Genomic DNA, 24,629 nt, shown 5'->3' on the forward strand with positions numbered 1-24,629 from the left:
AAATCTACGCCTTGAAAAATATATTTTTTTAAAAAAATCTACGCCTTGAAAAATATATTTTTTAAAAAATCTACGCCTTGAAAAAAATGTTTTTAAAAAATCTACGCCTTAAAAAAAACATTTCTAAAAAATCTACGCCTTGAAAAAAATGTTTTTAAAAAATCTACGCCTTGAAAAAAAAACATTTCTAAAAAATCTACGCCTTAAAAAAACATTTTTAAAAAATCTACGCCTTGAAAAAAATATTTTTTAAAAATGTATGCCTTGAAAAAAATATTTTTTAAAAATGTATGCCTTGAAAAAAATATTTTTAAAAAATCTACGCCTTGAAAAAATATTTTTTAAAAATCTACGGCTTGAAAAAGCATTTTTAAAAAATCTACGGCTTGAAAAAAACATTTTTAAAAAATCTACGCCTTGAAAAAAATCATTTTTAAAAAATATACCCCTTAAAAAAAATATTTTTAAAAAATCTACGGCTTGAAAAAAACATTTTTAAAAAATCTACGCCTTGAAAAATATATTTTTAAAAAATCTACGCCTTGAAAAAATATTTTTTAAAAATGTATGCCTTGAAAAAAAATATTTTTAAAAAATCTATGCCTTGAAAAAAAAAACATTTAGAATTCTTTTTATTCAAATATTTATTTTTTGTTGTTATTGATTTCAAATATGTAATAGTTATGTTTGTATGTATTTTATTTATTGTGTGTACTAAGAGAATACATTTTTGCAAAAGTGGATAATTATGTTATTATTTTTTTAAATATAGAATTTATGTGTTTTGAGAAGAAAAAAATCGAAACAATATTTTTTTAAAGAAATGTGTAATGAGGTTTAAACAATATTTTTTTGTTTAAAATAATTGTGTTTGATTACAACATTAATGTTGTTTTTTTTTCTTTTGATATTTTTATTTTTTTTAGTTTGTACAACCTCTACACTTTGCACTAAAATAATGTAAGAATTTTCCAAAAAATGATTTTTTTGTTAAAAAAAAAAAAATTAAAAATTAAAAAAATATAAGGAATTGTGTGTGTTTTTAAATGGTGTTGTTTTTTTGTTTGTATTATAAGTATTTGCAAATTTTATTTTTGTTTTAGTTTACTTTTTTTTGTGGAAAATTTATCATTAGGTCCATGCAAAGTATAGCTTGTAGGAGGTTTAAAATTCCTATAGTTTGCAGCAACTATAGATTTTAAACAAATATAACGCGTTTTGTTTTTTTTTTTAATTTTTTGCATGAAATTCTAAAACACTGTGTGTGGAAGGGGTGGTGCGGGTCGAAAAAATGCCAATCCTTCATTAGTGTGGAAAAAAATATATCGATTTTTTAAGTGCACCTGCACACACACAACCACACACAGTGTAATAAGCTGTTGCATTTTTTTCATTCTCCCTTTTTTCTTTTCAGTTTTGAATTTTGTAAAAGGAAAAGTGGTTTTTGTTTTTCATGATTATTTTCGTCTGCAATTTGAATTTAATTTTTTTATATATATGATTGAACTAGTTACATAAATAACTATAACTTAAAATATAAATTTTCCATATATATAGTTTTTTTTTAATTTTTTTCTTTTTTTGTATTTCTAAGCCATTGGACATTTAGTTGATTATTTTTTTTTTTTATATATTTTAATTTTTTTTTCATTATTTTTTTGTTTTTTCATATAGATAAAAGGTAGATTAATTTGCAAAATGCATATTTTATATATTAGTTATTTATGTATTTAGTTAAATTATAATTGTTGTTGATGTAGGTTTATTATTATTTTGAAAGAGGCGTGTTCAGCAGCTGCCAAAAAAAAAAAAAAAAAAAACGAAAATAAAAAAATAAATCAAATTTTTTGTTGGTCAAGGGGACTAATTTTGTTAGGCTTAGCCACTGCCTTAAAAGAGAAAAAAGAAATCAAATCATTAAAAATTTAAAAAAATATTACAAAAAGTATGTCATTTTAAACATAAAAAACAAAACCATATTTCCAATTGGTAATAGCATATTTTTTGGTTAAGATTTGAGATTGGTTTTCTATGCGACAGCTGCATTACAGACTACAAAAAAAAAATCTTTTAGGAAGGAGGGGTTTTTCATCTCTTTACCCCCCTTCCTACTACCACCTACGGCCGTATTTTTGTATGCCGTGATATATTTTTTAATTTTGCTTTTCTTATGCCTGCGCCGCCACCATTCATTTTTTGGTCATAATTTTCAAATATTCTAAGGCATTTTGTGCTGCCATTTTTTGAGCCTCAGCCGGTGTAGCACCCGAACCGTGACAAACACCCACCGGCAAGGTTGAAAGTTGCACCAAACATTGATAATGATCATTGAAGGTTTTCTCTTCGATATCAACATAGGTCACCTCGAATTGATTTTCATGAGCAATTTCAGCCAATAGCTCGACATATTCAATTTTGGGATTTTTCAGACAAGTTTTCTGGAATGAAAAATAAAACAGATTATAACAATATTTTAGAAAATTAAAAAAAATTATCTTCAAAAATAATCTAGGCGCTTTTAGAAATTTAGCATTAAAAAAATGTTCTTTATAAGATTTACAAACTGAAAAAAATTAAATCTAGGCCGTAAAAACATTCTTTAAAAAAAACTTTAGACACTATTTTTTTTCATAAAAAATTCATTTTAAAAATCTACGCCTTTATAAGACGCCACCCACCATCATATTTCATTATGATCATTCTTGTTCATTTAAAATCACATAACACACCCACACACACTCTTTATATGCTACAGGCATACAACTTGCTTAGCACACGGGGAACACAAACACCGTTAACTATTTTTTTTTTTTTTTTTGCTTTAATACTAAAAACACCTTGATTAATTTGTAATGATGCTTATATTCCAAATTCCCTAAAAAATATTTCAAATATATAATATTTTTTAAACGTTTTCTTTGTTAAAAAAAAAAAAAAAACATAAAATTTCAGACGACCACGGAGGACGCGCACAAACAAAATTTAACCACCATTCCTGCTTGTCAATAATGTCAACTGTTTTATCGATCATAGGGATCTATAAATCTATAAAAGGAATTGATTCTTCTTTGTAAATGAAGAGATGAACAATAAATTCAAGACCTTAAATTGTAGGACATTGAAAAAATATTAAAAAAAAAATATATATAAGCCTTTGAAAGGTCTTGGAAACATTATTTTTAAAAAATCTACATCCTATTTAGGCCTTGAAAAAAATATTTTTTCACAAATCTACGTCTTGAAACTATACTCTTTGAAAAATCTACTCCCTCGTAGGCCCTTGAAAAAATATTCTTTTGAACAAAGTCTTCCTTAATTCTATTTTAGTGGTTATTGTTGTTGTAATAGGGTATAGGATAGTAGCTCTCACCTGCAACTTGTGTAGTTTTTCACCCGTTGAATTTTTAAGGGTCTTATGAAATTGTGAAACCTTAGCACTATGCTGACTGGTGATGGTTGGTACAGTAATATCTTTCAAATCACCATAATAATTGGCCTTCTGCAAGAAGAAAAAATGATTGTTGTTAACTTTGCAATATTCAGTGGAAGTTAATGAATGGCATCTTGAATAGATGATGCCGTATTAGATATTTAAGAAAAAACAATATGGAAACTTAACCAGTTAAAAATGGTGACTTGAAAAATATGAACATCCACAAGAAACTTTAAGACCCCTAAAAATTTTGTGTTTTTATAAAAAAAATATGGTCGCATGATTTCAAACTTCTTTATAATTCCAACCCTTTGAATATGGGCTTCTAGAGAGAAGTTTGAAGAATATATAAAATCGTTATTAATTTGCTTTGCTACTTACATCACCACCCAATTCGGTGCCCATTGTCTCCGACAATTGATTATTTTCAATTGGTGTTTCCTGTAGGCGGGTCCACATTTTATGAGCCGCCATGCGTTTGGCAATTTTCTTGCTCTTGCCCTTGCCAACTTCGCGGAAATTCAAAATTGTACAGGCAATTGTGAAGAGACGTTCGTGGGGTAGACCCACTTCAGTTTCGGTTTCATAGTTTGGTGGTGGCCAACGGCGGGACATGCACATTTCCTGTAGCCAACCAATGGGATTGCCAACAATTTTATCGGCGGCACTACAACAAAAAAGCAGACAAATCCGACAAATTAATAATAAAAAAATGAATAATCGGAATATCCGAAATACTCACTCTCCACCCGCTGACACATTGGCATTGCCATCTACCCCACTACCACCACCCCCGGCTGTAGCATTTGTGCTGCTGGCCGTAGTTGTTGTTGTTGTGTGCTGCGTCTCCGGCAGTTGGACACCGGTCAGTTTATCTATCAACGCCCTGGCTGCTGAATGTTTAGCCTCTTTTTTGGAACGTCCAGCGCCCATGGCCGTAAAGGGTACATCTTTGTCATTGAAGGACACGCGATAACGGAATGTCGGTTCATGGATGGCCCCTTCGATTTGTACCAATTCATAGCTGGGTGTAATGCCGCGACGGCTAAGCAATTCTTGCAGCAATGAAACGGGAGTTTTCATGGCAATACCATTTGCATCGGTCTGAAATGAAATGAGAGGAGAAAACAGGGCGGTTAGGTGGCGATAAATAAAATTCTACGCCTTCAAAAAAATATGTTTAAAAAATCTACGCCTTCAAAAAAATATTTTAAAAAATCTACGCCTTCAAAAAAATATTTAAAAAAAATCTACGCCTTAAAAAAAATATTTAAAAAAAATCTACGCCTTCAAAAAAATATTTTTAAAAAATCTGCCGCTTAAAAAAATATTTTTAAAAAATCTACGCCTTCAAGAAAATATTTTTAAAAAATCTCATTCAAAAAATATTTTTAAAAAATCTACGCCTTCAAAAAATATTTTTAAAAAATCTACGCCTTCAAAAAATATTTTTAAAAAATCTACGCCTTCAAAAAAATATTTTTAAAAATTCTACGCCTTCAAAACAATATTTTAAAAAAATATACGCCTTCAAAAAAATATTTTTAAAAAATATACGCCTTCAAAAAATATTTTTAAAAAATCTACGCCTTCAAAAAAATATTTTTAAAAAATCTACGCCTTCAAAAAATAGTTTTTAAAACTTTACGCCTTAAAAAATCTAGGCCTACAAAAATATTTTTAAAAAATTTTTAAAAATTTTTAAATTTTTAAAAATTTTTAAATTTTTAAAAAATCTAAATATATAAAAATATTTTACAAAAAAATATTTGGAACAAGTTGAGTTTTGTGGGGCTCATCTCGGATTTGTCTGAAATTTGCCACAGGTAGGTCTTGTCTCCCTGATCACGAAAATATATGACTTTCATGGGGGAAGTCCATAAGTCCCGAGATATAGACCTCTGAAGTTCCGAAATTACTATGCTCATAATTTCATTATGTATGGATCGATGAAGGTAATATTATTAAAAAATCTACGAATTAAAAGGCCTTACATTTTTTTAAAAAATTAAAAAAAAAAATATTTTAAAGAAATCTATGCTATAAGGCCTTAAAGAAAATATTATTTTTAAATCAAAGACTTCATTGACCTTTGCTAAATAATCTTTAAAAAATCAACTTGGTTTGGCCTTGGAATCTTCTTTAAATCAACGCCTTTACAAGGGCTTGAGAAAGTTTAATGTATCTACGCCCTTGTAATCCCATTAAAAACATCGTCTAAACCATGAGAACCAGCTCTTTTAAAAAATTTGCCCACCTTTATAAAAATTTCGAAAATATATTCTTTGAAAAATCTACTCCTTTTTTTGTTTCCAAAAAAATCTCAATTATGAGAAAATCACGACGTTTGTGTGATCCTAGAGCATTACACACACATACCAATTTAAGAGATTCCTCAATGGCCAATTTTCCAGTTGCAGCTGCTGGATCCGTATTTTTTTCTTTCTTAATTTCTGTCTTCTGCAAATCAAAACAAAAAAGAATTTAAAAAAAAATCTACGTCTTTGGAAGGCCTTGAAAAAAATATTTTTTTTAAAAATCTACTCCTTTGGAAGGTCTTGAAAAATATTTTTTTAAAAAATCTACGCCATTGAAAAAATTGAAATTGAACATTTTCATATAACATTTAATTTTTTCTATCATCTGCACACTATACACATTGAAAATCCACCCCCAAAACCGACAACGGGAATACACATATTCTCATATACATACTATGTCCTTACTTACCAATTTAAGGGTTTCCTCGATGGCCAATTTTCCAGTTTCAGCTGTTAGCTCCTTGATTTTTTGTTTCTTAACTTTTGGTCTCTGCAGAATGGTTGGAGCAACCGTGGCTGCACCACCACCGGCTGTAATCGTTTGGCCATTTGATGTTGCATTTTGGCGTCGGGGTGCAAAACCCGTCTGCTGCTGCTGTCCCTCAGTAGCTGGTACAGATGTCATATTTATTTTTTTATTATTTTCTTGTCAATCAAAAAGTAATATTTTATTGGTGTCTGCAATTAGAAAAAATTAGAATTATGAAAATCATTTTTCCCCATGTTTGTATATGTATGTCATTTTCATTAGTTTTTTTCCACCATATACACACAATCCCGGAAAAGAAAATCAATAGAAATTAATTGCGATTTTTTCCAAAAGAAAAACTGTAATTTTTCGCTCACAAATAGTCTAGAAAAATACAAGAAATATTGAAATATTTTGCGTTGTACTTACTCGATTGATTTGCACTGATATTTATCTAAAAATAAATTGTAGTTTTTCATAAAATTTATCTTCAAATAAAAATGCAGCAAACCGATGTCGACCAAATACGTGAACTACGAATAAATCAATGAAAATAGTTTTTTTCTCTCTCTCTCCGCTTTGCCTTTGGCTGTCAATTGTTGCCTACAGTGTGGCAATATTTGACAGCGATATGGCAATGCTCGGCACACAACAGAATACAATGAAAGCGTCACTGTGGCGAGCGTTTGTCAGCTGTTGAACTCCGTGTTCACATAATGGAATTACTGTATGAAAGCACTTGATGTTATTAAAAAATTTTTATAGTCTTAAAAAGCGCGGATTTTTTTAAAAGGATTTTTCTATACCTTGAAAAGGCGTAGATTGAAAAAAAATTGCAAGGCTTAAATTAGGGGGTCGCTTGCAATGGCGTAGATTTTTGAAAAATATATTTTTTTTAATTTTTTCAAGACCGTACAAAGGCGTAGATTTTTTATAAATATTTTTTTAATTTTTTTCAAGGCCTTATAAAGGCGCAGATTTTTCTAAAAAAATATTTTTTTTAATTTTTTTCAAAGCAGGAGTAGATATTTTAAAAATATTTTTTTTTAATTTTTTCAAGGCAGGAGTAGATATTTTAAAAATATTTTTTTAAGGCATAGATTTTTTAAAAATAATTTTTTCAAGAGGCAGATATTTTTTAAAATAATTTTTTCAAGAGATAGATTTTTTAAAAAAAAGTTTTTTCAAGACGTAGGTTTTTTAAAAATAATTTTTTCAAGACTTAGATTTTAAAAAACTAAGTCTTTTATAAAAAAAGTATTTTTTTGGAAAATATTTAAAAATATATATTTCTTCTAGTTCTCACTAGTTCCTTACGTTGCCATTAGTACAAACTAGTTGTTTTGTTCCATTCAGTGAATCATTGCTGTTCAATCTCAACTAGCCACACAAAAGTCGATCTGTTGATCCCTACAACTAGCCTTTGCCGGCAACAACAGCACAGCACACAAGTTTACACGCACAAACACACGAACGTTCGTTTAACGTGCTGCTATCGCCAAAAAATATATTAAAATATATATTTTGTTTTTAGATTTTTTTTTTAAGAATACAATAAATTAAGTATCACCACCCGCACACAATATGTTGCCTCTCAGCTATGGCAATGTTTATAAAACACCCGATGATTATAAACCACCCGACGATCTGGATTTCGATGACACGGAATATCCAAATCTTAATTCACGCGACTATGCCAGGCGACCACTTAATCACACGGCCCGGATGCATGAGGCATGGGAATGTCTGAGCATTAGTACCACGCCGAATGAGGCGGCTGCCAGCGGTAATGTGGCAGTGTGTTGTAATAAATTAAGTGGCCGAGAATGGACCGGTACACTGTGGGGTTTTGAAAAACACAATGTGCTGGAGGATAAAAATGAGGCCATGACACCGGGGAAATCATGTTTTAAGCTGCAGTGTCCTGCGATCATTAACGGCATGACATTTGTGTCGCCAAATATTGTGAGTTGGAATTTTTTGGGTTTTTTTTGGATAATTGAAAATTGTTTTTTAGCTTCTATTGGCCTTCAATACCGGTAATCTCCAAGTATGGTCTACACATTCCGAAGTACGTAAATCACAAAATCCATATTGTTTGTTCCTCATCGGTGAGAAGTGTGAACACATGAGACCGATAACCTGCCTTAGTAATTTTCCAAGTAATCAGCATAAGGCTGTCACGGGCAGTAAGGATGGTACCCTTAAGGTAAGAAGGGAGGACTTTTTTTGGAAATTAAAAAAAATAAATGTTTTAATTTTTTATTATAGATCTGGGACATGGGCACCGCTGATCTTGTCTCCCAGGGTAGTTATCGTTTTGCCCACACCGATTCAATTACAGGTGTATCAGCCGCTCGGGGAAAGGACAATATTTTTGCCACATGTTCGCTGGATAAATCATGTCTACTTTGGGATGATCGAGAAACGAGACCAGCTATTGGTAATAAAATAAAGCCACGAAAAATATTATTAAAAAATCTACCCCTTGAAAAAATGTCTTTTTTTTAAATGTTTTTTTTTTATTATTTTGAAAAAATGTATTTAAATTTTTGTTTTTTTTTTTCATTCCAGCTCTATATGAAAATCACAGTGTACGTTTTACAAATGTAACATGGTGTCCCCAATCCGATGATTCCAAAATATATTTGGGTGACGAAGCTGGTGCGGTCTTAACAATCGATGTTAGGCAACCAAAACAAATTGAAACCGAAACACAATACTTTGAACGGCCAATTAGAAAAATAATACCCAATGAGTAAGTCAAAAAAAAAAATAAGCTACTTAATTTCCAATACCTATTTTTAATTCAATTTTTTCTTTATTTTTTTTCACAGTGAAAATTTGGCAATAATTTCCGATTCAAATTTGGTGAAAATTGCAAAATCATCCACTCATTCTGTTTTCTATAAAAATAGCGAATCGGAAAATTTCGTACGAGATGGTGCCTGGATAACAAACAAAGAATTTTTAACAATTGGTTTTGAAGGCAAACTACGTAGTCATAGTATTGAATAGTTGTTTTGAATTACTTACTATCTTATAGTAGTAGTATAAGTATAGCTATTTTAGAGTTTTTTTGACATTTCTTAGGAGTATCACACCAAGTGATTGGTGTTGAGAAAATTTAGCAATTTGTTTTTTTGATTTTTATATCAAGAGCTACAATGAAATATGCACAAGTAATATTAATAAAAAAATAAATACTATGTATAAAGAAAAAATGATCGAACGAAAATACCATTGTTAAGCAATAATCGTATTTTTGAAGTAAATAAAAAGAAGTTGACACCAAAGGCCCTTTGTTAGTCAATCGGATTTGATTCTAGAGTGACGTGTGTTAAGTTTGCTTGAAATCGGTTCAGATTTAGACGTAGCTCCCATATATAACTTCGTCGGATTTCATGGAAATGGTCCACCAAAGGTCCATGGTTTATCCGATTGACACGAAATTTTGCATACGTTATCGAATTGGGTCTAGAATTACCTGTGCCAAGTTTGATTGAAATCGGTTCAGATTTGTATATGGCTCTCATATATAACTTCGTCGGATTTCAGGTAAATGGTCCACCAAAGGTTCATGGTTTGTCCGATTGACATGAAATTTTGCATACGTTATGGAATTGGGTCTAGAATTGCCTGTGCCAAGTTTGATTAAAATCGGTTCAGATTTTGATATAGCTCCCATATATAACTTCGTCAGATTTCAAGTAAATGGTCCATTTAAATTTTTTATTTCTTTTTTCGTTATATATTTATTTTTTTATAATAAAAATAATAATTACATATATATGTAGTTTTGCTTTAAAGTATAGTTTAATTATTATTTTTTTGTAATATTGAAAAGATTTTTTTAACATGTTTCAAAAAAATCAAATCTTTTCTGATACGGAGCAGGACGATAATAACTATAAAGTAGAGTTTCTTCGTTTTTGCAAAAAAAAAAAATATTTTTTTTTAAATGGTATGATCTTCTTAAGGCTACAGTGGGCCTAGTATATATTTTTTCTTCTTCTTATTTTTCGAATGTTAACGTAACGTACAAACACACACAATACACACAGATCTAAATCTGAAAGGTCCAAGACCTTATTGGAAAAAATGCAAGGGAGTGTAAAAAGGGGAGGAGGGGGAATTTTTTTGTTTTTGAAAAAAAGTGATGGATACTCCGCGGCTCTTAATCATCACTTAGAAAATCATCATCTAAATTAACATCTGTTGTATCGATATTATCGTCCAGGGTAATGCCTTCTATTTCCAAATCCAAATCATCATCTTCATCATTGGTGGTGGTGGTGAGTGGAGGAGGCACAGATGTTGCTGTTGGTGTGGCCGCAATTTTACCCACCACCGCCGACGACGCCACATTGCTGGGATAATCATCACTTTTCTTATAGTCCTGCACCCCGACCTTGGCATTGCTTTCGTAGATACCCTTCTGCTGGGACAATTGCATTTCCTCCAAGGGGTTACGTTCAATGTTCAGCGGCAAAGAGGCCGCCGCATGGGCCGGCAATTGTTGTCGCTCCTTTTGCCTTACGAATTCCTCCACCTGCAAGGCATCACCCAAACCTGGGAAGAGATTTTCATATTTTGCCGGATCGGCCAAGGACTGACCAGCCTTTTCATTGAATTTTGTCAACTCCTCACGCCACAACTCAACGATGCGTGACATCTGACTGGGAATGTAGGTGCGGGCAAAGAATGCCGCCTCAGGCAAGCGGTTGGTCTCAATTAATATCTCCAGACAACGTTCAACATCGGAACGTAAAAATGCCGATAGGAATGCAATGTTGTGACGGCCCTGTTGTGAACCATTCTCTCCCAATTCCCGCAACATTTCAGCATCTCCCGAGGCGGTGGCCAGCAACAGAAGGCCACTGAAATCATTGGCCTTTTGCATGCATTCCTTGACCAGGGCCATGTTATTTTTACGCGATGCCACATCGGCCAGCTGTGACCATTTTTGGGGATTCTCCGCCTCACGGGCCAATTTGACAGCGATGTCCAACTCCCCAATTTGCAGGGCCAAATCGAATTTATGATCAGGATCGGTCGATACCGTGAGGGCTTGTGATTTAAAGCCTTGCTTCTCCAAGAAGTGGGCAACGCGAGTACGATGTTCCTTTGGTATGGTGGGCAATACCAAATCGGCTCGTTCGAAGTCACGGCGCATGACGGCAGTCTGGTATTCCAGCACGGACAATTGCAGTTGGAAGGAAATGACATTGAGTTCCTTGTCGCCCAAATAGAGGCGATTATCTTTGGGCACATAGCCCAGCAGATACATGGTGCGATCCAAATGGGATACGGTGACAATTTCACCGCCCACATAGTAGTTAATGCGATTAACGGAATTCGTATAGATAAAGCAATCTCCCACCCAGAGACCAGTTTTGACAATTTCATTGATTTCACCTTGAAAAAAAGAAGAAGAAGGAAGAAAAATAAATTAGTAACCAGAACCGACGAAGTTATATGAGGGAGCTATACCTAAATCTGAATCGAGTTCAAGCAAATTTAACACACGTCATTATAGACCCTATTCGATAGTCTATGCACAATTTCATGGCAATCAAACAAACGATGGGCCTTTAGTGGACCATTTACATGAAATCCGACGAAGTTTTATATGGGAGCTATATCGATTTCAATCAAACTTCACAATGTCATTCTAACCCCAATTTGTTACGCTATGCAAAATTTCGTAGCAATCGGACAAATGAAGGGATCGGAAACCGAACGAAATTATGTATTAGAACTATATCCAAATTGGAACCGATTTCAATCAAACTTAAGACACATCTTTCTATACTCAATTTCGTAACAATCGAACAAAAAATGTGCCTTTGGTGAGGAAATCGGACGAAATTATATATGGGAGCTATATCAAAATCTGAACCGATTTCTATCAAACTTAAAACACATCATTGCAGACTCAATCCCATAGCCTATGTAACATTTCTCACCAATCGAATAAACGATAGACCTCTGGTGAACCATTTAAACGAAATCCGACGAAGTTATATATGGGAGCTATACCTAAATCTGAATCGATTTCAATCAAACTTAACACACGTCATTCTAGACCCAATTCGGTAGCCTATAGCAAATTTCGTATCAATCGGACAAACAAAGGGCCTTTGATGCGGAATTCGGGTGAAATTATATATGGGAGCTATATCAAAATCTGAACCAATTTCAATCAAACTTAATATACTTCATTCTAGACCCAAACGAACGGTCTTTTCTAAACCATTTACATTAAATCCGACGAAGTTGTACATGGGAGCTACTTCTAAATCTGAAGCAATTTCAATCAAACTTGACACTCATCATTCTAACCCCAATTCTTTACCCTATGCTAAATTTCATGGCGTTCGGGCGTAAATAAATATAGAATCCAATATAGATCTGAATCGATTCAGGGTGGTGTCAAATATATAAATAAAAACAGATTCCAAAAACTTACCCAAAACATCAAATGCACTTTCAATACCATCATCTTCCAAATCCTGTTTAGTTTCGAGGGCATTAACAATGGCTCCCGTATCCACCGACAATATAAAGAATGACTCCTCCGTGGCCAAACACACCAATGTGCCAGCCTCATTCCAGAATACATGGCGCGGTTGGACCTCAATACGTCTGACCAGTGTCAATGTTTCCCAATCATAAAATGCCAAACCCGATGAGGTTTTCACCCCAAATAAATAACCTCCATAAATATTCTCCGCTCCATATTCAGGGGTGAAACTTTTACGTTCCTTAAAGTTGCGGAACAGGCGCACGGTGCCACTACTTTCCCTTATGGCATATTCATTACTCTCCAAGGCCCAAACAAATTCTTGGGCCGAACCGAATGCCTTGTTACGCAATGCCATCGAAGTGTAAATAATATATTCACCATCACCACAGACCACAACGAACCGTCCATTCGGGTTGTGGGCAATGGTTTGGGGATAAATTTCACAGGCCCCCATATCCTTGACGGCAACGGGTAAACGTTCACCATCCTTGATCTCTGTGCCATCAGCCAAGGCCTTCAGGTTGACCTGTTGCATTTCGGAATGTTTTGCCCAGATGATTTTACTGCCAATCACATCCATGGACATGGCGGGTTCCTCACGACCCACCTTAATAATAATGGAACCTTCGTCATAGCCCAAGGCGACATTGTTGGTGCCACGCATGCAGGCAATTGTCCAGACACGTTCATAGCCATAATTGAGGCAGGTCTCCAAACGATAAGTACCCGAATGCCAGATGCGTACAGTACCATCCTCGGAGCCCGTTAATACTATCGGTAATTCAGGATGGAAACAGACGGCAGATATATTTTGAGCATGACCCTCTAGGGTTTGGACACATGTTTTATTTTGATAATCCCAGATTTTTACCAAACGATCATCGGCACCCGAAATCAGATATGGTTTATCACCACCATGATAGTAATCAACACAATTGACACCCTTCTCATGACCCTCCAGAGTGAAATTGGCAAAATTCGAGCCGAGCTGCCACACCTTAACGGTACGATCCAGTGAGGCGGAGGCAAAGGTGTTATTGTCCTTAGGATTGAAAACAATTTGCATAACGTAGTGGGTATGGCCTTCGAAGACACGTTGACAGGCCCACATTTTCTCCCAATTCCATAGCTTAATGAGCATGTCATCTGAAAAGGAAAAAGAAAATAGAGTTTATTAGTAAAATAGGGAAACAAAATGTGGTCAAAAAACAATTAAAAAAAATTGGACTAAGTTATGTGTGTCGGAACTACATCTAAAACTGAACCGATTATAACTAAACTTGACACACTCCATTCTAGACCCAATTCGATATCCTATGCAACATTTCGTGGCAATCGGACAAACGAAGGGCCTTTGGTGGACCATTTACATAAAATCCGACGAAGTTATACATGGGAGCTAAATCGAATTCTGAACCGATTTTATTCAAACTTGGCACACATCATTTTGAATTCAATTCGGTACGCCATGCTAAATTTCGTGACAATCAGACAATCGAAGGGCCTTTGGTGGACCAATTACATGAAATCCGACGAACTTATACATGGGAGCTATATCGAAATCTGAACCAAATTTGACACACGTAATTGTAGATTCAATTTAGTATTCGATGCCAAATTTCGTGTCAATCAGACAAACTTTGGGCCTTTGGTGGACCATTTACATGAAATCCGACGAAGTTTTACATGGGAGCTATATCGAAACCTGAACCGAATTCAACCAAACTTGACACCCATTATTTCAGACTCAATTTAGTACGCTATTCATAATTTCGTGGCAATCGGACAAACAATGGATCTTTAATACAGAAATCGGACGACGTTATACATGGTAGCGATATCGAAATCCGAACCGATTTTAATCTAAAATGGCACACGTCATTTTAGACTCAATTCATTAGTCTAAGCCAAATTTCGTGTCAATCGGACAAACAAAGTATTTTTATGCGGAAATAGGATAAAATTATATATGGGAGCTATATCGAAATATGAACCGATTTTAACCAAATTTGACACACGTCGTTCCAATCTCAAATTGGTATACTATGCAAAATTTCGTGAAAATTGGACATAAGATGGGTCTTTGGTGCAGAAATCGGACGAAGTTTTATATGGAACCTACCTCTAAATCTGAACCGATTTCAGCTAAATTTGACACACATCCTTGCAGACTCAATTTGGTAGGCTATGCCAAATTTCGTGTCAATCGGACAAAGTATGTGCTTTTTATGCGGAAATCAGATGAAATTATACATGGTAGCTATATTGAAAACCGAACCGATTTTAACCAAACTTGACACACTTCATTCTAGACCCAATTAGATAGCATATGCAAAATTTCGTGACAATCCGACAAACGATTGCAATTTGGTGGACCATTTACATGAAATCCGACGAAATTATACATGGGAGCTATATCAAAATCTGCTGCAATTAAGAGCAAACTTGTCACACGTCATTCCTGACTCAACTTACAAAATTTCGTGTCAAAATAATTTGTGTTTAAATGTTATCAATTGTCAGTCGTCTGTTGTTGTTTTTTTTTTATCTAACACAGAATTTATCTTATGCTGAAGACAGAAACCCCCACCCCCTCCACCAACAGACTGGATCAAATTATGATGAAATAATAGTCTTAGCATAAAAAAAAAACATTTAATTTTTGTTTATCTTCCACATCTGCCTCCATCACTTCCTGTTTGTTTTTCCTTTTTTCCAATTTTTACTCACCACTGCTGGTCAATATCAACGGCTGTGTCGGATGCACTGCAATACATCGTATATAATCGGAATGGGCCTCAAACGAATGCACCTTCTCCAGGGTGTTATAATTAAAGACTCGAATTTGCATATCATCGGAACCGGTAATTAGCCAATTTTTACGGGCGACAAAACGTCCCGAACGCACCGGAACATCACATACCTCGAAATCTTTGACCAATTGTTGGTTCTCATAGTTCATGATGTGTACGTGGCCATTGTATAGAGCACACAACATCCATGGTTCGGTTGGATGTATGTCAACGCACTTGACACGATCTGAACGTGATGTCAATCGACGTTTAATGTCTAATTTTAAAGGCATTTTGTTAGTTTTTTCTGCGTAAAATCACTTAACCGAAATGGTGGCAATTGTTTTTCTTTGATTTGTTTCGATTTCGGAAAAAAATATTAGTTTTTTTAGTTTTGGTATTGTTACGGTTGTGAAAAATACCGTCGTGTATTTGTTACTTCTTGCTCATATCACGGAAAATTTAACGTCATCGAAATGTCAAAAAGGCGATAATGGTGAGCGAGAGAGAGAGAGTGTGTGTTGCCATATGCATAAACAACTGTTAAACTGGGGTATTAGTTTACGGTACTTTTTAGACTATGCAAAGGAAATGAATGACACAAATAATGTGGCCTGGCAATATATCAAGTTGTAAGGTTATTTGGAAGTAGATCTAAAAATTGTATTTTAAGAGGCCAGGAATTAAAAAAAGGAGTGTTTTTTCAACATTTTCCAATGGAACATTAATAGATGAGGGAGAAAAAAATTAACATAATCAAAATAACAAATTTTAATGCAATGTATATATTCATAGATACTTTAATTATTACTTTGTATTTTCAGTTTCTAGTTCTACTTAGATAATGTTAAGGAATGAATTTCAATAAATAAAATTAATTGAAGATCTTTAGTCCTGATTTATATTAGGCGAGTTTACTTGCGGCAATTATTATCGTTCTCTTTTGAACTTGCTCCATACAAGGCAATTCGGTTTCGAAAATATTTCTTTTTTCATTTGATGTCAATAGTTTTTTCACATTTAAATAAATATAAAATGTCAACAAATACGAAATACACAAAACGAATTGCCAGAAAATTGTCGGTACGAGCAATTTTTTTCCATTTCTATTCCCCTTGTCCCTCACTCCTACAGTCAAAAACTTGCCGCAAGTAAACTCGCCTAATATAAATTGGGACTTAGACTATGCAAAAGGGATGACAAAAGAGACTTTTTTTAATATAAAGTGGCCTGGCAATACATCAAGTTGTAAGGTTATGTGATAAGGCGAGGATTTTTTAAATAAGTTTTTCGAGACATCCTTATAAGACGTGGATTTTTTTAATATTTATTTTTTTTGAGAACTAAATAAGGATTTTTTAAATAATTTCTTGGAGGATTTATGGTTAACAGGAGAATAAAAGACCTCGTCTCCAGATTTTAATGCAAAAATCGGAAGGGAAAATACCTTTGGCCCCACCGTCGTAAAATTCAGCCTTCATGAAGAAACATCAGACAACGGCATAATTGTTGTTGATTGACTTCGTTGAAAAGCTGCAAACACAACAGATAGCAGATGCCTACTTACCCAACTGCTGGACGAAAGCACCCCTTGTCTCGATAATTGAATAGAAGCACAATGACAAAGAACTGCCCACTCCCTTCAAACTGCACCAAAAGCAACACTTGGGTACCAAAGACCACCATCAAGAAATCCGTGGTACGATCAGGAGTGTCGTAATGCTACTGATATGAAAAACGCAGCGTATAGGGCAACCCTGCGGACAGTAGCAACACTTAGTGTGATGGAGAATTATCGGGAGAAACGGAGAGAGGAGAAACGTATATTCAGAAATAAGAAGAAAGAACAAGAAAAACGTGAGCGTGAGCAAATCGAGATGTAAAGGAGTCAGGATGAAGTCCCATCATTCTACCAACGGGTAAAACACCAAACCGAAGGCTTTGGTGCAGGTCCTGTAGATATGAAGAAGGAAACCTGAGAATGGATGAAGATGCCCTAGATGCCCAGAAGGCATATAAAAGCGAAGCAGCTGATGGTTCTGTGGAAAAATCAAGTCGAAGACAACATTGCTGAAAATGGTCTTTCAAATTGGAAAAACTGCACAAAAGACCGATGCGCCTGGAAATCTTTTCTAAGCTCGGCTTATGGAACGAAAGTTCTGTCACAAGCCAGCTAAGCTAAGTAAGTACATAAAGCGTATATATATATATATATATTTTTTTTTTTTTTTGGACAACTACATAAGGCGTAGATTTTGAAATTTAAAAAATCAAATTTGCATTTTTGTACAGTTATATATATTTTTTATTTTGTTGTTTTTTTTAATTTTTTTGTAAATTTTATATTCTCTTATACGTATATATGAATAAGCCTAAAAATATTTTATCTAACAGTTCTATGCTTTTTAAAAATTGTTTTCAATTTACAGACTACTTTTTTCATTTTTTTTTTTTAATAATAGTTGTGTATACAGTTAAATTCAAAATAGTATTTTTTAATCAATTCAAACTGGATTAAGTAGATAAGAAACAAAAAAGGAAATAGTAGAGAACAAAAACAAGAAAAAATTGAAAAAAACTGAAAAAGGGAAAATGTTTAAGATTTTTTAGGTTAGCATTTTTTTTGAAAATTAACTAATAAGGGAATATTTATGTATATATAAAATAAACGCTGTTTTTTTAAGTATAAAATAGGATATTTTTTGTTGTTGTTTTTTTTTATCATTACAAATTAGAAAAAAATAATGTTATCACTACAATTCCTTTTCGGGTTTGGAATCATATCACGGAAAATTGAACGTCATCGAAATGTCAAATAGTTGATAATGGAGAGAGAGAGAGGGCGTTGCCATATCTATAAACAATTGTGACAACAGTGTTGTTAGTTTACGGTACTGTTTAGACTATGCAAAGGAAATGAGTGACACAAGAGAATTAATTTAAATTAAATAAAGTGGCCTGGCAATATATCAAGATTTAGGGTTATATGATAGGTGGCGGGAATAAACTTAAAAAATCATATTTTAAAGGGCCAGGGATGGTTGGTTTGGATGCGTGGTTTTTTTTTCTAAAACACATTTCATTAATATAAGAAAATAATAAATTTAAAGTTATCACTACAATTCCTTTTCGGGTTTGGTTTTCTTTGTCGGTGTGGTCGATGACGACGATGTTGCTGAACCTTCTGTCTCCGTTGTCGTATTGGAATTTGCTTTCGTCGTCGCCGCCGCCTCTGCCGCCGTCTCCTTGGCCATTTGCCATCGTTTAAATTCAATCATTTGCATAATTCGTATCTTCATGTTCGGCCGACGTTTCATTACCTGCGCTAGTTTGCCAAATTCCAGGGAATACATAAATACAACCGGTATGGTGACATCGTTGATCCCATCGCCAGACATGGCAAACATCGGTTGGATTTCACCCGATGAATGGGGTACATTATCACAGACAATTAGGGCCAAGGCACCCGACTTTTGGGCCAAACGTGCCTTACTCACGAAAGTACAATCACCACGTTCGGCAATCAAAATTTTACCCTTAACCTTATCGGCATTTGCCAGACGTTCATCACAGGCACGCAATGGTTCGGCGAGAAGAACTTCACTTTCGACAAAATCGTCTTCGGTCAATTCGGGGCTGAAGTGTGAGGGTCCGGCCATTAGGGCGGTCCATTCGTTCGATTTGTCATCCACAGGGTAAGCAACGGCCTGGAAAAAAATGAAAAAAATTAAATAAATATAATTTTATAAAAAATATGGGTAAAAATCTCAAAGTGTTCCTATACACCCATAGAGTACCTTAAATACCAAATTACAGCCACTTTTTAAATTTAAAAAATACTAAAAATACTTTTGCAAAGAAGTCTTATACCGGTTAAGCATCGCAAATTCCATATTTAAGCTGTGGTCAGAATTTTAAAAATTAGAAATAGGGGTCTAAATCTCAAAGTGAACATATACTGACAATTTTTTGCAAATAAATTATATACCTTTTAAGAACCTAAAATACCAAATTACAGCCATTTGTGTTGCAAAATCTGGTCAGAATTTTAAAAATCTGAAATAAAGTGGACCTATACTCATAATCTTTTGCAAGGAGATTGTATACCTTTTGAGCACCACAAATAACAAATTCCACCCATAGGGATTGGAAAATGTGGTCAGAATTTTGAAAATCAGAAATAGGGCTTTAAATCTCAAAGTGGCCCTATACTGAAAATTTGTTTGCAAGGATATTGTATACCTTTTAAGAACCTCAGATACCAAATTACAGTAATTTTCATTGGAAAATGGGGTCAGAATTCCAAAAATTAGAAATAGGGGTCAATTAAAAATGTTCAAATTTTATCAAATAGTTTACCTGTAATTGTGCCAATTGATTCAGCGATTGCAATTTAGTTAATTCCAACATTTCCTGCATAAATTGTAGACCCATTTCACCTTCTTCGGGAGATTTTGCCTGGAAAATAATTTGAAAAAAAATTAATAAAAAAATATTTCTTAAATTAAATAGAAATTAACAATGTTACAATTTTATAAAATAGCAATAAATTAAAAAAATAAAATAAAAAATTTACAAAAAAAAAACTGAATTATTTTTTTTTCAATTATATTTAAAAATTATTAATAAAAAAATGAACCAAAATCCAAATGATAACTCACATTATAAAAACTATGAAACAGTCGCACCTTGCCATCGCCTAATGAAACCATTGTGATACCCATGTCGTAAACAGCTCGTAAATGATCGGCATTACTCGCTTGAAAGTCAAGGGCTCGTAGCCGTTTGGTGGCTGGCGTGCGCGGGCACGAGCCGGTAATGAAGTTGCGTAAAGGTTTGCGTACTTTCTCAGGAAAAAGCTTGTTCGATGAGGGGCAGGTGCGCATAAAATCCAACACATTGTGTTCCTCGGATTGGCGGAAACCTAGAAAACGGAAAAAAATAAAAATTATTTTCCAATTTTTTTTTTTATAAAAAATGTTAAGCAATACTTACTGTACGTGGAATTGCCCAACTGGGCCAATGACAGGGGCAGCAAATGGGCCTCAGTGGTGAACACAAATTCATCAATATTCAATATCAAATCCTGTGGCTGGGTAAACAACAAATACAAATACTTAAACGTTTCCGATAGGACAAACGAATCCATACGATCTTCATGTTTGCCGGTACGAACATCATTCACGGCGGCATAACCGCATGGTACCTTAGCATATTGTTGCAATGCCTTCAAGACCTTCTTGCCAACCTGCAAATAATGGTGATCACCCGTGGCACGATACAAAAAATAGGTGGATTCTATAAATTCCGGTCGCAAGTGATGTTGACCCCAGTGTATTTGAAAATCGATCGTAAAGGCCTCCGGGATAAAGGTATGCATTTGCATAACTTGATATAACATTTCATGGGTCTGCACAGCGGGTTTCAAATCACCCGACAGCACCTGTAGACCTGGCCAAAAAGCCAATAGCGCATCCATAAAGTTACGTGACTTGGCATGTGGTCGATGCATTAGGACATCCAACAACATTGGACCCTCACTAACATATTTCATAACGGCATTATAGTGGCGATTGAACCGTGCCAAATATTTATCATCACCCAGCAGGACATAGGATTTAAAGAGATATTCATAGTAGGAATCAATGCCAGCACCAACACCAGAATCACGACGTACCCAATCACCGGAATGGACATTTAAAACGGTACCCATCAAATCGGACCCCCGATGACGTAGCTTCCACAGGGCATCCATGGCGGCATGGGCACGAGCTTCAAATATGGGATCACCTAGAAATTAAAAATTAAAAAAAATCATAAATAGGGGTAAAAATCTCTAAGTGGTCCTACACTGAAATCAATCATTTCGCCTAAAAAATGTGACCAAATTGTTAAAAATTAGAACACATCATAAATAGGGGTAAAAATCTAAAATTGGACCTACACCGATATTTTTTTGCACAGAGGTAATATAGCCATTGAGAATCATAGACACCATATTACAACCAATTTCATTGGAAATTGTGGTCAAAATGTTGAAAATTGGAAATAGGGGTAAAACCTAAATGTGGCCCTACGCGGAAATTTTTTCTGTAAGGAGGTCTTATACCACTCATGAAACTCACAGAGAATTTTCAAGGCCTTAGGAAGACGTGGATTAAAAAATAGGCCTTCTGAAGAGCTGTTTTTATTAAGAAAAAAATTAAAATCCTTCTAAAGGCGTCCATGTAATGGATTAGTCCATGTAATGAAGTTTTTGGAATCGCTCTTGGCCCTTTGGGGTAGATTATCCTTTATGAAATAAAGTTGAATTGAATTGAAATAGGCCTTCTGAAGGGCTGTTTTTTATTAAGAAAAAAATAAAAAGCATTCTAAAGGCGTGGATTTTTTTAAAGAATATTTTTTCAGGTTTTCTAAAGGCGTAGATTTTTTAAGGAATATTTTTTCTATACCTTTTAATGGCGTAAATTTTTTAAAGAACATTTGTTCAAGACCTTTAAAGGCGTAAATTTTTTAAAGAATATTTTTCCTTACCTGTCAACCTTGACAATGCCGCAAATTCCAATAGAATCGTACCAGCACAAGCGGTACATGTTTCGCGTGACTTCTTTAGCTGTTCATCTTTCATGCCATAACGTAAATTGACCCGAGCATGCGGTATACCCGTTGATGTATTAAATGCTGGCAATAGACGATAACCCAAATCTCGGGCCATTTCCAATAGTTCACCTTTATACCATGGCATAACTTGTGCATTCTTTTGTATATATTCGGCTAAAATGTGAGCGGACAGTAGGCCACCCATCATACGAATATTTGTCTCAAAAACCGATACAATAATATCATTATCAAATTGTACATCACGTATCACCAATTTCACAGCATGTTCAAATTCCGCAAAATCTCCCAACACCACCAAAGTGTCCAGGGTGTCAACGAGGGTCATGGAGAAACTGAAAAAGAGGAAGAGAAAAATAATTAGTTAATATTTTTCTTCTAAAGAGAGGTCTCTGAAAAAAAAAATTTTCAAAGGCCTTGAAAATCCAATTTGATATAAAGACCCCTATTATTTCTAATGTATTTAGACAAATATTACTATTTTGGAATTTCAATATTTTGACCATAGATACCAGTGAAAGTGGCCTACATTTGATATTTAATCTTCTCAATGTGTTGAAGACCGCCTTTAAAAAAAATTAGTATAGGTCCTATTTCGATTTTTCCAATTTTCAACATTTTGGACTTAATTTTCTATCAAATTTGCTGCAATTTGATGTATTAGAATCTCAGTGACTACAGAACATCTTTTTCAAAAAAAAATTTCGGTATAGGTCCACTTTGCGATTTATACCCCTATTTATGATGTATTCTAATTTTTGAAAATTTGGCCACATTTTTCAACCGAATTGGCTGTAATTTGGTATTTGAGGTTCTTGATGAATATTAGACATCCTTACAAAGTATTTTCCGCATAAGCCCCCATTTGGATTTTACCCCTATTTTCAAATTTTCAACATTTTAACCACAATTTCTAATCAAATTGGCTGTAATATGGTGTTTATGATTCTCAATGACAATATTGTCTCCTTGCAAAAAAATTATCGGTGTAGGTCTAATTTGAGATTTTCCCCCTATTTAGATGTATTCTAATTTTTAACAATTTGGTCATATTTTTCAACCGAATTGGCTGTTATTTGGCATTTGAGATTATTGATGTGTATGAGACATTCCCACAAAAAGTTGTCAGCATAGGTCCACATTTAGATTTAGACCCCTATTTCGGATTTTTTTTAACTTTCAAAATTTTGACCACAATGTGCAATCAAATTGGCTATCAGGGATCCACACAAGGCCACAAATTTGTTAAAATATTTATTTTTTGGGGATCCACACAAGGCTTACATTTTTGAAATAACTTTTTTAGGCAACCTCATCACAAGGCGTAGATTTTTTGAAATATTTTTTTAAATTAGATTATGTTTTAAATTAGTTTTTATTATCATATACTTACTTTCCCAATATATCATCCATATCACCACGCGATGGTGTTACACCACGATAACGACCTTTACATGATAAAGGCATTAATTCATCGGCCGGATAGGCATTATCCATGTATGCATGATAGGCATGATAGAACATATCACGAGCTTCCTCCCTATATAAAAAATGAAAACAAAATTAATTGAAATTCCCAACAAAAAATTATCGAGGTTATTTACCTTAAAGCTTCCCTTTCCTTATTGGACATATTTTGTGTTGGAATTGAATCGCTGCTAACGAGCGTTGCAACTAGGCCCAGGGCCAGCAGTGTGTAGAGTACAAAATTAAACATATTTCCTAGTTTATAAAATGAAATATTAAAGGAAGATCGGGTTGATATGCTGCTATCCCGCTGCAATTCGTTATTGGTCTTCGACCCACTTAGGCAGTTATGCGGAGAAGTTCTTCTTCTTTTTGTCATACAAATATTTGGCATTGTGAAGTTAGACTTCTACTTTTGGGGGGATTTGTCGTTTGATATTGCAATCTCTGTTTTTATTTTCCGTCTTCTTCTTTTTTTAGTTATAAATAAATTTTTATTTTTCCGTGTAGCAGTTCAGTGGTGTTGCGAAACGTTGTCGCGGTTTCATTAACCTTCACTTTGAACCTGTTATAAACTCTGTTTTTTTTTGCTTGCTGTGCTTGGTTTTGTTTCTTTTTTTTTTTTTTTTTGTTAAAAGTTGATCTTTGCTTGGCCTTTTGTTGTTGATTTTTTCTTGACGTTACTCATTTTCCGTGTTTAGGCTGGCTATTGGTTTAGCGGCTGCTACTGCTGATCATGATGATGCTTGTTTGTTGGTTTGTTGCCTTACACAAATCTAAATAAGATCAAGGTAATTAATTGTATTAATGTATTGGCCAGGCAGGCAAAAACAAAACACACAGATGTCTAGCAAGTTGCTGCTTGTTTCACATGCAACAACAACAGCAACACAAATGGGAGTACAACAATGTAGTACGTTTGCTATTATCAATTGCTCTTCTTGTTGTTGTTTTTGTTCTTCTCTTTCAGTTAAAATTTGCAACACGTCAAGTGTTTTTT

The 24,629-nt window shown here is 34.1% G+C and overlaps 4 protein-coding genes across 5 annotated transcripts; 1 reads left to right on the top strand and 3 right to left on the bottom strand.

Moving 5' to 3' along the window:
- Positions 1-2,184: 2,184 nt before the first annotated feature.
- LOC133325499 (interferon-inducible double-stranded RNA-dependent protein kinase activator A homolog) lies at positions 2,185-5,875 on the bottom strand. Of its 2 annotated transcripts, XM_061534242.1 has the most exons (5): positions 5,813-5,875; positions 4,176-4,537; positions 3,815-4,100; positions 3,371-3,499; positions 2,185-2,438 (listed from the first exon to the last, which is right to left on the bottom strand). In XM_061534242.1, exons 2-5 carry the CDS (start codon positions 4,514-4,516, stop codon positions 2,190-2,192), a joined length of 1,005 nt encoding a protein of 334 aa, XP_061390226.1. In that variant the 5' UTR covers positions 4,517-4,537; positions 5,813-5,875; the 3' UTR covers positions 2,185-2,189. The 2 variants fall into 2 exon arrangements, with proteins under 2 accessions (XP_061390226.1, XP_061390227.1); XM_061534243.1 differs by lacking the exon at positions 3,371-3,499.
- A 1,932-nt stretch (positions 5,876-7,807) lies between these two features.
- Positions 7,808-9,241, top strand: LOC133325508 (protein valois). The gene is made up of 5 exons (XM_061534252.1): positions 7,808-8,188; positions 8,241-8,432; positions 8,495-8,666; positions 8,798-8,981; positions 9,061-9,241. Exons 1-5 carry the CDS (start codon positions 7,808-7,810, stop codon positions 9,239-9,241), a joined length of 1,110 nt encoding a protein of 369 aa, XP_061390236.1.
- Positions 9,242-10,400: 1,159 nt separating this feature from the next.
- Positions 10,401-15,841, bottom strand: LOC133325506 (coatomer subunit beta'). Its single transcript, XM_061534249.1, has 3 exons — positions 15,483-15,841; positions 12,696-13,898; positions 10,401-11,641 (listed from the first exon to the last, which is right to left on the bottom strand). The coding sequence occupies exons 1-3, from the start codon at positions 15,835-15,837 to the stop codon at positions 10,401-10,403; spliced, it is 2,799 nt and encodes a 932-aa protein (XP_061390233.1). The 5' UTR covers positions 15,838-15,841.
- Positions 15,842-18,660: 2,819 nt separating this feature from the next.
- On the bottom strand, positions 18,661-23,698 carry LOC133325515 (ER degradation-enhancing alpha-mannosidase-like protein 3). Its single transcript, XM_061534258.1, has 6 exons — positions 23,556-23,698; positions 22,079-22,497; positions 20,540-21,334; positions 20,206-20,468; positions 19,904-20,002; positions 18,661-19,251 (listed from the first exon to the last, which is right to left on the bottom strand). Exons 1-6 carry the CDS (start codon positions 23,684-23,686, stop codon positions 18,661-18,663), a joined length of 2,298 nt encoding a protein of 765 aa, XP_061390242.1. The 5' UTR covers positions 23,687-23,698.
- Between the last annotated feature and the right edge of the window lie 931 nt (positions 23,699-24,629).

Source organism: Musca vetustissima, unplaced genomic scaffold (assembly GCF_032173495.1).
Source record: "Musca vetustissima isolate MV318-11 ecotype Yass unplaced genomic scaffold, APGP_CSIRO_Mvet_v1 utg10917, whole genome shotgun sequence".
Lineage (NCBI taxonomy): Eukaryota > Metazoa > Arthropoda > Insecta > Diptera > Muscidae > Musca > Musca vetustissima.